Source organism: Bos taurus, chromosome 23 (genome assembly GCF_002263795.3).
Source record: "Bos taurus isolate L1 Dominette 01449 registration number 42190680 breed Hereford chromosome 23, ARS-UCD2.0, whole genome shotgun sequence".
NCBI classification, from domain to species: Eukaryota; Metazoa; Chordata; class Mammalia; order Artiodactyla; family Bovidae; genus Bos; species Bos taurus.
In genome coordinates this window covers 34,921,364-34,937,029 of record NC_037350.1, presented here as the reverse complement: position 1 = coordinate 34,937,029, position 15,666 = coordinate 34,921,364, and the positions used below count along the sequence as shown (strand labels likewise).

At 39.3% G+C, this 15,666-nt stretch overlaps 1 protein-coding gene and 1 non-coding gene across 2 annotated transcripts; one reads left to right on the top strand and one right to left on the bottom strand.

Moving 5' to 3' along the window:
- Positions 1–2,407: 2,407 nt before the first annotated feature.
- PRP14 (prolactin-related protein 14) lies at positions 2,408–15,300 on the top strand. Its single transcript, NM_001097562.1, is given in 5 exon segments — positions 2,408–2,630; positions 10,049–10,230; positions 12,120–12,227; positions 14,203–14,382; positions 15,011–15,300. Coding segments are annotated over 5 exon segments (717 nt in total). The 5' UTR covers positions 2,408–2,575; the 3' UTR covers positions 15,203–15,300.
- LOC112443935 (U6 spliceosomal RNA) lies at positions 7,535–7,643 on the bottom strand. Its single transcript, XR_003032336.1, has one exon. It is a non-coding gene; the product is annotated as a U6 spliceosomal RNA (small nuclear RNA).
- Positions 15,301–15,666: the final 366 nt, after the last annotated feature.

Here is a 15,666-nt window from a genome sequence, read left to right as displayed (position 1 = left end):
GCTGCTAAGTCACTTCAGTCGTGTCCAACTCTGTGTGACCCCATAGACGGCAGCCCACTAGGCTCCCCCATCCCTGGGATTCTCCAGGCAAGAACACTGGAGTGGGTTGTCATTTCCTTCCCCAATTCATGAAAGTGAAAAGTGAAAGTGAAGTCGCTCAGGATGACAATATTCAGCCTTGACGGACTCCTTCACCAATTTTGAACCAGTTTATTTTTCCTTGTCTGCTTCTACCTGTTGCGTTTTGAACTGCATACAAGTTTCTCAGAAGACAGGTAAGGTTCGTCTGGTATTCCCATCTCATTAAGAATTTTCCACTGTGTTGTGATCCACACAGTTTGGTGAGATCAATGAAGCAGATGATTTTCTGGAATTCCCTTGCTTTCTCTATGTTCCAGCAAATGTTGCCAATTTGATCTCTGGTTCCTCTGCCTTTTCTAAAGTCAGCTTGAACATCTGGAAATTCTAGGTTCACATAATGCTGAAGCCTAGCCTGGAAGATTTTGATCATAACCTTACTAGCACTGGAGATGAGTGCACCTGTTCAGTGGCTTGAGCATTCTTTAACAGTGCCCTTCTTGGGAACTGGGATGAGGATTGACCTTTTCCAGTCCTCTGGTCACTGCTGGCTCTTCCAAATTTTCTGAGATATTAAGTGGACCACTTTAATAGCACCATCTTTCAGGATTTTAAATAGCTTTGCTGGAATTCTATCACCTCCACTAGCTTTGTTGGCAGCAGTGCTTTTTAAGACCCACTGGAGTCCACATTCCTGAATTTCTGGCTCTGAGTGAGAAACTACACCATTGTGATTATCTGGGTCATTAAGATATGTTTTTGTATAGTTCTTCTGTGTACTTTTTCCATCTCTTCTTGGTCTATTTTGCTGTATTAAATCACAAAGCACCAAAGATAAAAGTGATCTTGACAAAGAAGAACAAAGTTAGAGACTAGGGTTGCTGATTTCAAATTGTATTAGAAAGCTATAGAAATCAAAACAGAATGCTTTGCTTCTGGCATGAAAATAGACACATAGATCAACAGAGCAGAATAGCGAAGCCAGAAAGAAACACACACGTATATTGTTGGTTAGCTTATGAAAAAGGAGCTAAGACTATCCAGTGGGGAAAGGACAAGCTTGTCAAAAATGGCACTGGGGAAACTGGATAGTCCAGTGAAATAATGGAACAGTACCCCTGTCTTTACCATGCATAAAAATGGATTAAAAATTAGAACATAAGACTTTAAGCAATTAAACTCTTAGAAGAAGACACTGCGGTAATCGTCTTGCCATCGGTGTCTGCAATGAGGTTTTGGGTTTCACACCAAAAGCAAAGGCAACAACTGCAAAACAAGTGGATCCACATCAGACTCCAAAGAAAGGAACGTCAGTAAAATCAAATGGCAATTTACAGATCGACAGAAGATATTCCAAATCATGTATTTGATAAGGGCTTAATATCCAAAACTACATGGGACATACAACTCAAGGACAAAAACCCCAAATAATCAAATTTTTAGTGGAGCATAAGAATAGTAAGACTTTCAATAAATCTGAAGATTAGACTATAGATGAGAGACACAGCAAGGTTTTCCTTCTAGAACAATAAAAGCCTGTGCCTTCCTGCATTACTTTCTTTATCTCAACTCACTTATTTGACAGTTACAATTCAATGTGTACATTCTTCAGTCAATAGCAATCACTCCACAGTGAGCCATAATATGTACTAAGAACAGCCCCACCAGGGGAAAATTATCAAATATTTGAATCCTTACTAATGAGGCATATCCAAAGGAAGGTGATTTCCAGAGTTTACCACTACACTGTTTTCTATATTTCATTTCAAAATCGAGCCTCCTAGTAAGGGAAATGAGTTAAGAGACCTCAATAATATATAGATAGAAAATCAGTTTTAAATGGGAGCATTAATGGATTATAACTTGGGGTTATTTAAGACTACTGTTGTAACTGTAGTCCTTTTGGATCTCTACTGCATCCATTAATAATTAATTAAAATATTGATACAAACACAGGGATACATACTACTAAAGTTATAGCGAATAGAGAAAGACATAGAATACATTAGGCAAGAAGTGAAAGTACGGGAAGTCAGCAATGGTAGTAAAGGGCAGTACTGCCTTGAAAGGAAGGAAGGTTTTCAAAGTTTCTTGAAACACCAAGATCGTGCCAGCTGTCAGGAATTAGCTTAATTTGTAAACCAGAAACTCTACCAGAAGAAATTTAAGTTCATAAAAACATTACGATACTAAAACCTAAAATTTAGACAGAGAATAGTATAGGGTCCGGTATATAGACATTCAAAGTTCTCCACTGATTAGTACATCAGGCACTCAAGGACCACCCTCACTGAAGTCTTTCTTTATTGCTCAACCTACAGGTACCAGCATGGAGAAAGAGACAGCTCTAATCCACAGGCAGTTGAACCCTACTTTTATGGCCTCATGGCTTTCCTTAAGAAGCATTCAATGCAGTGCATGTCCTCCATCCCATCCCATCATGCTGACTCCCCACGGTCAACAGGAGTCCTCACCCTGGGATCATTCCACAGTCCCCATGGCTCCAGCTCCCAGCTTCCGTGGACACCAGTGGACTTACAACCCTATCCGAGGTATGAGAGGCTGCAGCATGGCTTGTCTATGTGGTTCTCACTCCGTTCAGACTGTCACATTAGTGAGTTCACTCCCCAACTGCTTTAAATGCCTCCCTCGTCCCAGTGGACGGCCATGGACACGGGGATCTATCCCCTGTGCTTCAGCTCCCTCTCCCCCAGGTTCAGGCTGGTCCCACTTGCTCTCCTCCTTCTTTCCCCTTCCTCCTTGTCCCTTCTTTCCTTTGTCCTACCAAGTTCTGCATGGACCGGATATTCCTTCTCAGTAGTCAGGGAGTCCTGCCAGGATTCACCTGGTCTTCTGTGAGAACTGCTGCGTCTTTAGACATTCTTGATGCATCAGTGGCGAGAGGTGTACCCCACTTCCACCTACCCCTCCGTCATCTTGTCCACCCCCATTTGTGCATGGATTAGAAATGAGTTTCCCTTTCTATTAAGTAACATTATCATTACCACACACACATTTAACTTTTGCTTTTTGAGGAGAACACAGGTAAGTCCCACTCTCTTCAGTTCAGTCAGTCATTCAGTCGTGTCCCACTCTGTGTGACCCCAGGGGCTGTAGCACACCAGGCTTCCCTGTACATCCCGACTCCCAGAGCTTGTTCAATCTCATGATTAGATCATGAAGCTCAAACTTAGATCCTCACCTAATTAATTTTTTATACATGAAAATATGCAACCTTTAAAAAACTCTCCCAATTTTCCTCTTCTCTGGCAATCATTTGGCAGATCATTTTTCTACTCTGAAATCTTTTTTTTTTTTTTTGAAACTCCTTATAGTTGAGATTCTATGGTATTTGTCTTTCTCTGACTTAGTTTACTTAGTGTAATGCCCTCCAGTTTCATCCATGTTGCCACAAATGGAAGGATTTCTTTCCAATTCTAATGGCTAAATATTACTTACCTATATAGGTCACACGCAGAAGGCAATGGCACTTCACTCCAGTACTTTTGCCTGGAATATCCCATGGATGCAGGAGCCTGGTAGGCTGCAGTCCATGGGGTTGCTAAGAGTCAGACACGACTCAGCGACTTCACTTTCACTTTTCACTTTAATGCATTGGGAACAGCAATGGCAACCCACTCCAGTGTTCTTGCCTGGAGAATCCCAGGGACAGGGGAGCCTGGTGGGCTGCCGTCTATGGGTCGCACAGGGTTGGACACAACTGAAGTGACTTAGTAGTAGTAGTATATATGTCACATCAGATAGTTTTAATCCATTCACCTGTTGAAAGATTGTTGTTTCTATAACAAGACTACTGTGAATAATGCTGCAATGAACATGGGAATACAGATCTCTCGTTGAGACAATGATTTCATTTGCTTTGACTATATGTCCAGGGTTCAGGATGGGGAACACATGTATACCTGTGGTGGATTCATTTTGATATTTGGCGAAACTAATACAATTATGTAAAGTTTAAAAAAAAAAAAAAAGAAGAAGTGGGATAATGCATCACGTAAACATTCTCTTTTAAATTTCTTGAATAACCTCCACAGTATGTGTTCATGGGAGTTGCACCAGTATACATCCCTACCAACAGTGCATAAGCACTCCTTTTTCTCCTCATCCTCAATAACATTTGTCATTTCTTACACTTTTGGTACTAACCTTTCAAACAGGTATGAGGAGATATCCCTTGTGCTTTTGATCTGCATTTCTTTTGATTACTAGTGATACTGAGCATCTTGTCATATACCTCTTGATCATCTATATGTCTTATTTGTGAGAAAATGTCTATTCTTTAAAGATGGAGCATACATTATGTTTACTATATTCCAATATACGAAACTCAGTTGCCTACCTATATATCAACAGTGAACTATCAGAAAGTGGAATAAAGAAAACAATCCCATTTGCTATTGCATCAAAAAAGATAAAACACTTAGAAATAAACAAGCAAGGTGCTGAAAGATTTTATGCAAAACCTTTAAGACATTGATAAGAGAAATTTAAAAAGAGTTAAAGATACGTAAAGTTAGGTTGTCTATAGAATGTGTTTCTTGAGGTCGGATTTGTATTACCATGAACTTCCCTCTTAGAACTGCTTGTGTTGCATCCTCTAGGCTTTTGATCATCATGTTTTCATTGTTCTTTGTTTCTAGGAATGTGTTGATTTCCCTTATGTCTTCAGTAAACTGAAGAAATTCACTATTTAGAAATGTGTTGTTTAATCACCATGTGTTTGTGTTCTTTAAAGTTCTTTTTTCCCTATAATTGATATCTCATATCATAGTGCTCTTGCCTTGAAAATCCCATGGATGTAGGACCTCCTGGGCTACAGTCCATGGGGTTGCTAAGAGTCGGACACGACTGAGCGACTTCACTTTCACTTTTCACTTTCATGCATTGGAGAAGGAAATGGCAACCCACTCCAGTGTTCTTGCCTGGAGAATCCCAGGGACGGGGGAGCCTGGTGGGCTGCCGTCTATGGGCTCGCACAGAGTCGGACACGACTGAAGCGACTTAGCAACAGTAGCAGTAGCAGTATCATAGTGTTGTGGTCAGAGAAAATTCTTGATATAATTTCAATTTACTTAAATTTATTGAGGTTTGATTTGGGGCCCAAGATGAGGAGAATGTTCCATGTGCACTTGAGAAGAAAGTGTATTCTTCTGCGTTTGGATGGAATGTGTTGAAGATATCAGTTAGTTCTGTTTGCTCTAATATTTCCTTCTAGGTTTATGTTTCCTTATATTTTCTGTTCTGATGATCTGTCCACTGGTGTAGGTGTGGGGTTAACATGCCTACTATTATTGTGTTATGCTCAATTTCCCCTTTTGTGTCAGTTAGTGTTTACCTTATGTATTGAGGTGCCCTTATGCAGGGTACATAAATAGTTAAAATTGTTATGTCTTTTTCTTGGACTGATCCCTTGATCATTTGGTAGTGTCCTTCTTAATCTCTTATAATAGTTTTGATTTTAAGGTTTGTTTTTTTCTGATACGAGAATTGCCAATCTGGCTTTCTTTTGATTTCCATTTGCATGGAATATCTTTTTCCATCCACTTACTTTCAGTCTGTATGTGTCTGTAGGATTGAAGTAGGTCTCTGGTAGACAGCATATATATGGATCTTGTTTTTGTATCCATTCAGCCAGTCTGAGTCTTTTGGTAAGAATGGAAGAAGATAATAGCAAATAAAACAACTGATAAAGGATTGCTTTCCAAAATACAAGCAGCTCAAACAACTCAGTCATCAAAAGCAAAGGCAAGAACTGCAAAAATAAACCAGTGAGACCACATCAAACTCAAAACCTTCTGCATAGTAAAAGAAGCCATCAGTAAAATGAAATGACAACCTATGGAATGAAAAAAAAAATATTTGCAAATCACATATTTGGAAAGGGCTTTGTATCCAAGTATATATAAGAGACTTATGCAACTCAGTATGAAAAGAAATCAAACAACCCAAATTATTAAATGAGCAAAGGAAGAGTAAGTGTTTTGAAAAATATGATGAGTAGACTGTAGATGACAGTTCTTCCTTCCAGAAAAAAAAGCCTGTGTCTTCCTGGCATTGCTTTCTTTATCTCCAATCACCTGTTTGGTGATGCAGTTCACAGAATACATCCTTTACCCAATAGCAATCACCCTACACTGAGCTATATGTGCTCAGAATAGCCTTATTAACTATAACAAACTAATAATTACATACTTAATCTTGAGGCATCTAAAATCCAAGGTGATTTTCAGAATTTTCCACTCCACTGTTTCCTACATTCTATTTCAAAATTGAAGCACCTTGTATGGAAAAATGAGTAGGGGACCTCAGTAATACATGCATAGAAAGTCATTTAAAACTGGGAGCATTACTGGATTACATTTTTGGGGAATGTATTATTACTAATACTATTCCCATTTTATTGCCTTTAATTCTCTGCTATACTAGTGGATATTGATTTAAAATAGTAATAACAATACACAGCCCATAATGCTCACGGTACACTAGATTGAGAAAGACAAAGCTTATGAGGCAGGAAGGGAAATCACAGAAAATTAGCAATGGTATCAAAACGAACTGCAGTATTGCCTAGAAAGAAAGCAGAGTTCTCTAATTGTTTGGAGACAACACGAACAAGCCAGATGTGAGCCAACCAGCTTAAGCTGTGTACCAGAAACTGCACCAGAAGGAAAATGAAGTTCATAAAACATGCTGATACTAAACGCCAAAATCCAGACAGTAAGAGAATAGGGTAGTGTTTATGTAGATGCTGAAAACTAGTCAGAAAGGTAGACATGGAAGCAAATACACTAATGAGCATCAGAAAGATCAAAGCACAAAAGGGTCTGAAAAAGAAATCATCAAGGGACTTGGTAGTCTGATCAAAAGAATAAGAAAATCAAGTTGGAAAACCAAAATATAAAGACTTGTGCACATGATAGACCCAGAGAATGCTCAGCAGAGAAAATTTTGGTCTTAGTGACCAGCAAACAGAAGCCTCCAGCATCAGGAACAAAAACCTTGGACAGGACTCACGACTGTGCGCTTCTGGGAACAGCCTCAGTTTCAAAGTTTGGGCACTTCACCACCTAAAAGCGAACGCAGACAAGGATTATAGCCTGCTATGACACTGAATCAAGACAACAGTGTTTGTGAGTTTACTTTTCTCATTCAACTATAAAGTTAATGAATCACTAACCAATGATAACTGACATCATCAGTTTAGAGTCAGATCCTCTTTAGTCATACAATGGATATCTGAACCTGTTATATGATCCCCTATAACAGTTTTTAGAATTGAATTTCTTGATGTTTAATTGAAGGGGACTTGCTTTACAATACTGTACTGGTTTTGGCCAAACATCAGCATGAATCAGCCATAGGGATACCTTTGTCCCCATGCTCTTGAACCTCCTTGCCACCATCCTTCCCATCCCACCCCTCGAAGCTGTTACAGAAAAATATGGAAGCCTTAACAAATTTGTGTGTCATCCTTGGGCAGGGGTCATGCTAATCTTCTCAGTATTATTCCAAATTTTTAATATATGTGCTATGAAAGCAAACACATGTGTAACAATTGGGGGAATGTCATGGAAACATGTAGAATATCATATAGGAAACGAATCACCAGTCCAGGTTCGATACAGGATCCTTGGGTCTGGTGCACTGGGATGACCCTGAGGGATGGTACAGGGAGGGAGGTGGGAGGGGGGTTAGGGATCGGGAACACGTGTATGCCCGTGGTGGATTCATGTTGATGTGTGGCAGAACCAATAGAATATTGTACAGTAATTAACCTCCAATTAAAATCAATAAATTTAAATTAAAAAAATAAGTATTTGAGATAAAATATTAAAAAAACAATTTAACAGAAAAAAAATCATATAGTTGGTCATCTACCAATGGATGATCAATTACATTAGGAATTAGGATATGCTGCTATATTTACCGCCTCTTATAAAATTGAATTTTATAAGGTCCAAAGTTTCATGAAGGAATTAAGCATATATTTATGCATAGCACATGTATACACGCACAGAAATATATGCACACAAATATATGTTATATAAGCTATTATCCTCCTGGCCTGTCACAATAAGATCTTTACTTGATGAGAAAGATGGTCCCAAATTACTCCAACTTATATGTCTTGTTTTTGAGGACAACTTCTTTTATTTTCCAGAGAAGGCAATGGCACCCCACTCCAGTACTCTTGCCTGGAAAATCCCATGGAAGGAGGGCCTGGTGGGCTGTAGTCCATGGGGTCAGTAAGAGTCGGACAGGACTGAGTGACTTCCCTTTCACTTTCTTTTATTTTCATCACCTAATTTTAAATATTCATTTTATTCTTAGATACCATGCCCATTTAAACTAACTAAGAGCAGAGAAAACCTACTAAATGCTGATATCTTATCCTTCATTAAATTATCACTCTTCTGGTAAATTGGAAAAAGAATCATGTTCAGATCTCATTCAGGAGGATAAAATCTCTATTTTTTCAGTTCTTTGTCCAAACTCAATTCTTGCTCACTTTAGTCTTAAATTCTACTTACTTACAAAGGTCAGACAGGAAAAGTAATATTAAAATCATGCTTGCAAGAGTCTATGATTTATGCTTAGTTGGCCAAAGGTAGGGCCAGGAATAATTTCTGAAATATTACAATACATCATGGAAGCATGAAGGTCTAGTTCTACTGTCAAAGAGGAGATATTTTGGAGATGATTCAAAAACAAAGCCCCAGGGGTTGTCAGGATGTATTCCTGACCAGACAGGTAAATTTTGTCCTTAAAAAGTCAAAGTCAGGAAGAGGCAGGCCTTGTTTGCAGGGCTGATGACGTTGTCTTGGGTGCTGACCAGGTAATATTCTTGTGTTACCATTTGGAGATTTATTTGCTATTTTCTCCAAGAAACAAACGTAATGAGAAGAATAAAGATGGATAAGAGTAGAAGAGCTGCCAAGGTGCCAAGAAGAAGGGCTAGCCAAGAGAACCAGGCCCCCACACTGATAATTGTCAAAGACTGTAACAGTGAGTGTTTTATAGACAGAGCAGAACAAATGGATAAAACCAATGTTCTAGGGTCACTGCTGTTTTGCAGTCAAAGACAAAATATTTTTCTTCTTAAGCAGAGTCATCACAGCTCCTGATGTGGTCCTAATTACACACATGCAGACCGAGGGCCACAGGCATGTGTGATGTGACATCACGAAGTGAACAGATGAGTGTACTGGTGCCCGGTGACCTGCATCTGCTAATAATGGGACCTGGGGAAAATTACTTGCCTTCTCCAAGTCATCACATCTTTATTAACAGAACTTGATGATCATAGTGAAGATTAAGGTTTTCTCACAGGGTTCCTGTGAAACACAAATTTTGAGATGTTTTAAAGCTTTTGTGAAAGTATCAGAACATGCATGGGGTTACTAAGGTGAGAGAGCAGATCCAAGGTACAGTATCTTTTTCTCTCATTATTCTCTCTGTACTCAATAGTGGTGATCACGTGTTTACTCTTACCCCATTGTGATGGAAAACTACACAGATTAACTGGACTTTTCTTGTCATTTCAGTGTCTAAAATTCAAGCATTAGTCGATGTAGAGTAAAAAATCGCAAACTCCTAGAAGGCCTCGCTGCTCAGAATCTGCAGAGTCCCAACATTAAACTGTCTTAAAAGAATAGCCTAAACACTCTGGCTCAGAATTAAGTTCCAAATGTTTGCAGAGCACAGAAATACTTCTGGGAGCAATTCAAAAATACATGGAATAACCTACTTCTCCAACTGTCTATCTGTGCAAATATCATCATCCATCTAAATTTACACAGAAGGTGCTCCTTCTTCCCCACCCCAGCTTCTACGGCAAGAACTCCTGGTCAGAGCCACAGGGAAAGAAAAGGCTTCCCTCCACAGGATGGGTTTGATGACCTCAGGTGACTAGATCATCTCAGAATGGCTCATGTTTTTATTTAAACAGGGTCCTGCCTGCTGCTGCTGCTGGTCGTGTCTAATCTGGTCCTGTGCCAAGGCAAATCATGCCTGTCCTGCAGTCCTGACGTGTTTGTCTCCTTACAGAAATCCCTTACAGACGTGTTTGTCTATGCCCTCAGCCTCTCCCACGACATCCATAACCTTTCCACAATAATGTTCAATGAGTTTGTAAGTACTCTGGTGTGGTGGTTTAGTTGGTAAATCATGTCCGACTCTTGCGACTCTGTGGACTGTAGCCTGCCAGGTTCCCAGAAGGAAACTTCGCCTAAGTGACAGGGCTATACTATCCTTTAAACAAGAAGGCTGCAATAACACCCTCTCTAGGTCAAAGAAGCCGTCAGTTCATAAGATGTTGAAATCGAAGAAAGGATCAGTTTTGTGAAATCTCAAAGATTCCTAAGAAGTGCAATAACTTTTTCAATTTCCTTTCATTCATTTTCTTTTTTAAATTTCCAAAATAAATGATTTTGTATTTATCAGCTAGGAATGCCATAAAATAATACAATAGACTCAGTGGAATAAACAACAGAAATTTCTTTCCTCACAGTTCTGGGGGATAGTGTCCCAGATCAGGGTGCCAGCAAGGTGAGGTTCTGGTAAGAACTCTTTTTTCCCAGGCTGGCTTCTCTGTGACTCCTCCCAAAGCATGGGGCAGGGGGAAGAGAGAGAGAGGAAAAGACACAGAGACACAGAGTGAATTCTCTGGTGTTTCGCTTCATGGAAACGCTAAACCTATTGGATCAGTGTTCCACCTTAAGAGCTCATTTGACCTTAATGGGCTTCGCTGGTGGCTCAGATGATAAAGAATCTGTCTGCAATGTGAGAGACTTGGGTTCTATCCCTGGGTCTGGAAGATTCCCTGGAGACTGGAACGGCAAGCACTCCAGTATTCTTGCCTGAGAAATCCCATGGACAGAGGAATCTGGTGGGCTATAGACCATGGGATCCCCAAAAGTCAGAACCCTTTTCAAAACACAGCACTTTGGCAGTTAGGGCTCTAACACATGAAGAACACAGACTCAGCCCACAATACTACCTGACACAAAGCACTTTCAGGTGGGACTGGGGAAAAGGAAGCGTGTTGATTTTCTGGTCCTTCAGTGTCTCTCTGGGCTTTCTTCTCCAGGCTCAGAGTAAATAGCCAATAAATGAGAACTGCTCTGCAGTGAACTGGGTGGATGGAACATGTTAAACAAAGCAGATTCCTGGTCACAGAAATGAATACTTTGTAGTTTTTTTAAAGGTACAAATTATTGTTCTAAGATTTGCAGTGAATTGGTTTTGAGCTACAATAGAAGGGGTGTTTACAATTGGAAACAATTATTCTCTTTTGGAGGAAGGTATTTGAAAGTTGTATGTTAATTCTTTTAGGTCAATCAAGGAGCACACAGTAGAGCAGACAGCTAATAATAGGCGGAGCTAAAGTTTTCTATTAAATTCACGTAGTTCTTTTTTACTCATTAGCTTTTCTTTTATCCTCCATTTTGACTGTCTATTTTTTTCCAACTCTTCCAAGTAAACAAATATTAAATGGTTAAATAGAGGTGCATGCATGCATTCTAAGTCACTTCAGTTGTGTCCAATTTTTGACAACCCTTCTGACTGTAGCCCAGCAGGATCCTCTGTCCATAGGATTGGCCAGGCAAGAATACTGGAGTAGGCTGTTCTGCCCTCTCGCAAGGGATGCTCCTTACCTAGGATTCAAACCTCAGTCTTGTTATATCTCTTGCATTGGCAGGAATATTCTTTACCACTACCGCCCCCTGGGAAGCACCAAATATTGGTACGTATGTGCTATATTTGGTTCAAATAGCAAAAAAAAAAAAAAAAAAGATAATAATAAAACAGAGAAGGGAAAAGGTTAAATTTAGAAAAGTTATATGTAAAATCATTTTTATAGAGACAATATATAGAAAAGTAGGAAAAGAATGACTTTCAAATTTTGTGATGCCCCCCTGTTAAAAAAAATACACGTCTATCAAACATGTTAGTGTTCTGGTAATGGCTTCATCTACTGAATGCCCAACAACCCTAACTAATTGCCTGATCACTTTCAGGATGAAAAATATGCCCAGGGCAAACTGTACCATATCAATGCCACCAAGAGCTGCCACACCAATTCCTTCCATACTCCCGAAGAAGGAGATAAAGCCCAGCAGACGAACGTGAGTCTTTCACCTGGGTTTTTCACCAGATCAAATGACACAGTCTGTAGGTTACCAGACTTCAGATTATTAGAGGTTATGTTAACTGTATATGCAGAAAAAGGTGGAGGAACCATAAGCAATTGAAGAGAAACTATATTTTGCAGCTGATGAAGCATGAGGGAAATCAAGGGATGACTAAAGATCTGTAGTAGCAAGATAAATAACAGATCTATAAATTGTCCATGAAGATAACTTTAGTTCAACCAAAGCATTAGACACAGGATCGCAGCTATTATTTTGTATGAAAACAGGAAATGCATGGGAACTTCCATGTGTAAAACATAAGATTGCAAAATTCATGAATATGTAATAAACACACCCCAGTTTTGAGTACTCCCTGTTACTAGTGACTCCCTCTTGTAAATCCCATACTGCACCATCTGAGCCCTCGCATCTGCCTTTCAAGGCTCTCCTGATTCTGCTTCTACTTCTCTGACACTTCCTTCATTCATCATTCTCAACGGCTCCTCTGTCACCTTTTATTCTTAATTTGTAAGTCTCCCCCACAATGGCCTATAAAACATTGCTTTGCTTGTCATGGCGGCAACAATTGCCTCTGTTCAAAGGACAACACATTTTACATATCAAGCCTCAATCATTTATGGCAACTCCAAATTTTCACTGTTATAATCTCTTCTTTCTGATTTCCTGCATTATCCTTCCTCCTAACATTATTTAAATAGTTTCACATGCATCCCCCCTTAAAATTCTATCTTCTCTCTCTACAACCTTCTTAATGATACTAGCATTCTATTCCCCTGTTAAGCTCATTAATAATGAGGGTGAACAAGTAAAGGAAAAAGGACAAAGAGGAAGAAGAGGAAGGATTTTCAATAAGCTTAAATTTAAAGTTTATTTAGAGTTACTACATGGCCTTACGTTTCACTCAGCACTTTATGTGACAAGACTTCCCTGGTGGCTCAGATGGTAAAGTGTCTGTCTACAATGTGGGAGACCTGGGTTCAATCCCTGGGTCAGAAAGACTTCCTGGAGAAAGAAACGGCAACCCACTCCAGTACTCTTGCCTAGAAAATCCCATGGACAGAGGAGCTTGGTGCAGGCTACTGTCCATGGGGTTACAAAGAGTCGGGCACGACTGAGCGACTTCACTTTCACTTTATGTGCATTACTATATTTAATCCTATTCAGTTCTCTGTTATTTACCACTAAAACAGTTCATGGCTGTAAAGAAATCAAACATATTAACTAGAGATCTTCAGCCCCCGGGATTTTCAGGCTCAATTCTGCTAGTAGTAGTGAACTAGGGGGGACCCTCCACTGTGAATCCCACTGATGCTGTTACTAAAGACAACACTGTGCCATTTTCTGCCCAGACACTTGTCAACAAACAGACTGTTCTGATATCAGCAGGGGGCTGGTATTGGGATCAGCTGAGGAGAGAAGCCTATTTAGGAAAATCATGTCTTTTCATTGTCTCTTTGATGTACTATCATAAAACAATTACCAATCAAAAATCAATACAAGTGACTCATCTGATTCATTAATACGAATGAATCACTGGGTGACAATGATGTGGGCACAGGTGGAATCCCTCTCTCCTGGGTCAGGCACTGCAGCACATACTGACTTGCCGTAAATACTTAGATTCTCTCATGGAAATATACAAACACAAAAGAACTCACTGAGTCGTGGTAGAATTTCAGAAGTAAAAAGAAAATTCTTCATGTTATAAATTAGAATGCATCAGAAGAATTAGTTCCTAAAATAACCTAGATGTTTAAAAATTCAGCAAAGTGTGAAGTAATAGCTTACATTTTATCCTTTTGCAACTTTTACTACCTTCAAAAATCTCTGCATGCACATAGGAATAACCAAAAGTTTTTTAGGTCAGCTGCTCTGAGCAAAGATCACATGTTACCAAAACCACTGAATTATGATTTTTTTAATGAGACCGTTTCTTCTGGTTGCTTAGAATGAAGACCTTATTAAGTGGACACTCGTGTTACTGTACTGCTGGAATAATCCTCTGTATTATCTAGTCCCGGAGATTCAGAGTATGAAAAATCTGTCAGAGGCTGTCGTATCAAGTGCCGAAGAGATTGAGAACATGTCAGAGAAACTTGAATCATTAATAGAGACTCATTTCGGGAAGGTGAGCATCCTGCAGAGGGCTTTCTTGCTTTGTTCATGAATGAAAGAGGTGACCACTGTAATGCGTAAGGAGTTTGGAAATATCTCATTTTGTAAGAAAAAGGTTCATGACTTCTATATGCTAGATGGCTACTACATAAACCAGGAGCCTAGACATTCAGAGTGATAGATTCTACTGTAAAGGAGTCAGAATTTCACCGCAATTTTTGACATGTGCAGCCTTCGCTGCATTGCACACAATTCCACCAAAAGCTTGCCTCTTCCTGGGCACTGGTGGTTGTAATGTTTTCAAGAGTAACAGTACTAGAGAACAGAATTTCCAAGATCAGCATTTTTCTAAAGTAACCCCGACATCTGCTATTGAAGTTCCACTTGTCTTCTTTCTTTGTTCTCCTCAAATCAAAGGATGAGAGTGGGAAGGAAGAAAAGAGAAAGTTAAAACTAAACTTGAGTTCCATTTCTACTTTTTAGATTTCTAATAGTTTTCTCAGAGGCTGGCTCCAAAATCCATATCTGGAGAGCTTTATATTCATATGTTTTCCCCAAATCTTTATTTGATAATTAGAAGAAAAAAAGATAAGCACATACTAATAAAACACATAAGAAGTCATTATCATTTCGGTATTCAGATTATTTTTCCAGTCTTGAAGACGATACACGAGGCTCGCATTCCCTGGTCAAGATACTCATCCATGAAGTTCAGCAATGAAGATAGGCGTATTTCTGAATATTATAACCTGTTCTACTGCCTACGCAGGGATTCACATAAAGTTGACATGTACATCAACATCCTGGAGTGCCGAACCCGCAAAACATGCTAAATTCACATCCATCTTATCCAGCTCTGAGATGGTCATAATCATCTATCCCATAGCGAGCTACTTGAAATTTAGAGCTTTTTAATGCATGCTCTGTAATGTGTCTCCTCTTAAAAAAATAAACACAGACACTGTAGAGATGTCAAATCTAAGAGGGCAATTTGTTAACATTTCTTATCTTCATTTAAGAGTAAATCAAAAGAAAATCCACCCCTACAATTGACAGAATGAAGCTCCTATTTAAATTAGTCACAAATAGCAGAAGCTGGCATTAGAAAGAAGACCATTAAGAGATTCCGTAAGAATCAAGGCCAATTATTCTGGGTCAAGTTATTCGAATCAAAGAATTAGACAATTGTTCATGGTTCTGGTCATGCTACCAAGAAGGCTGAATTCTCAGGATTCTTTATGAAAGCCAGCCACGACTTTCAGCCAACTATCACAGTGTTACACCAGACAAGATAAGT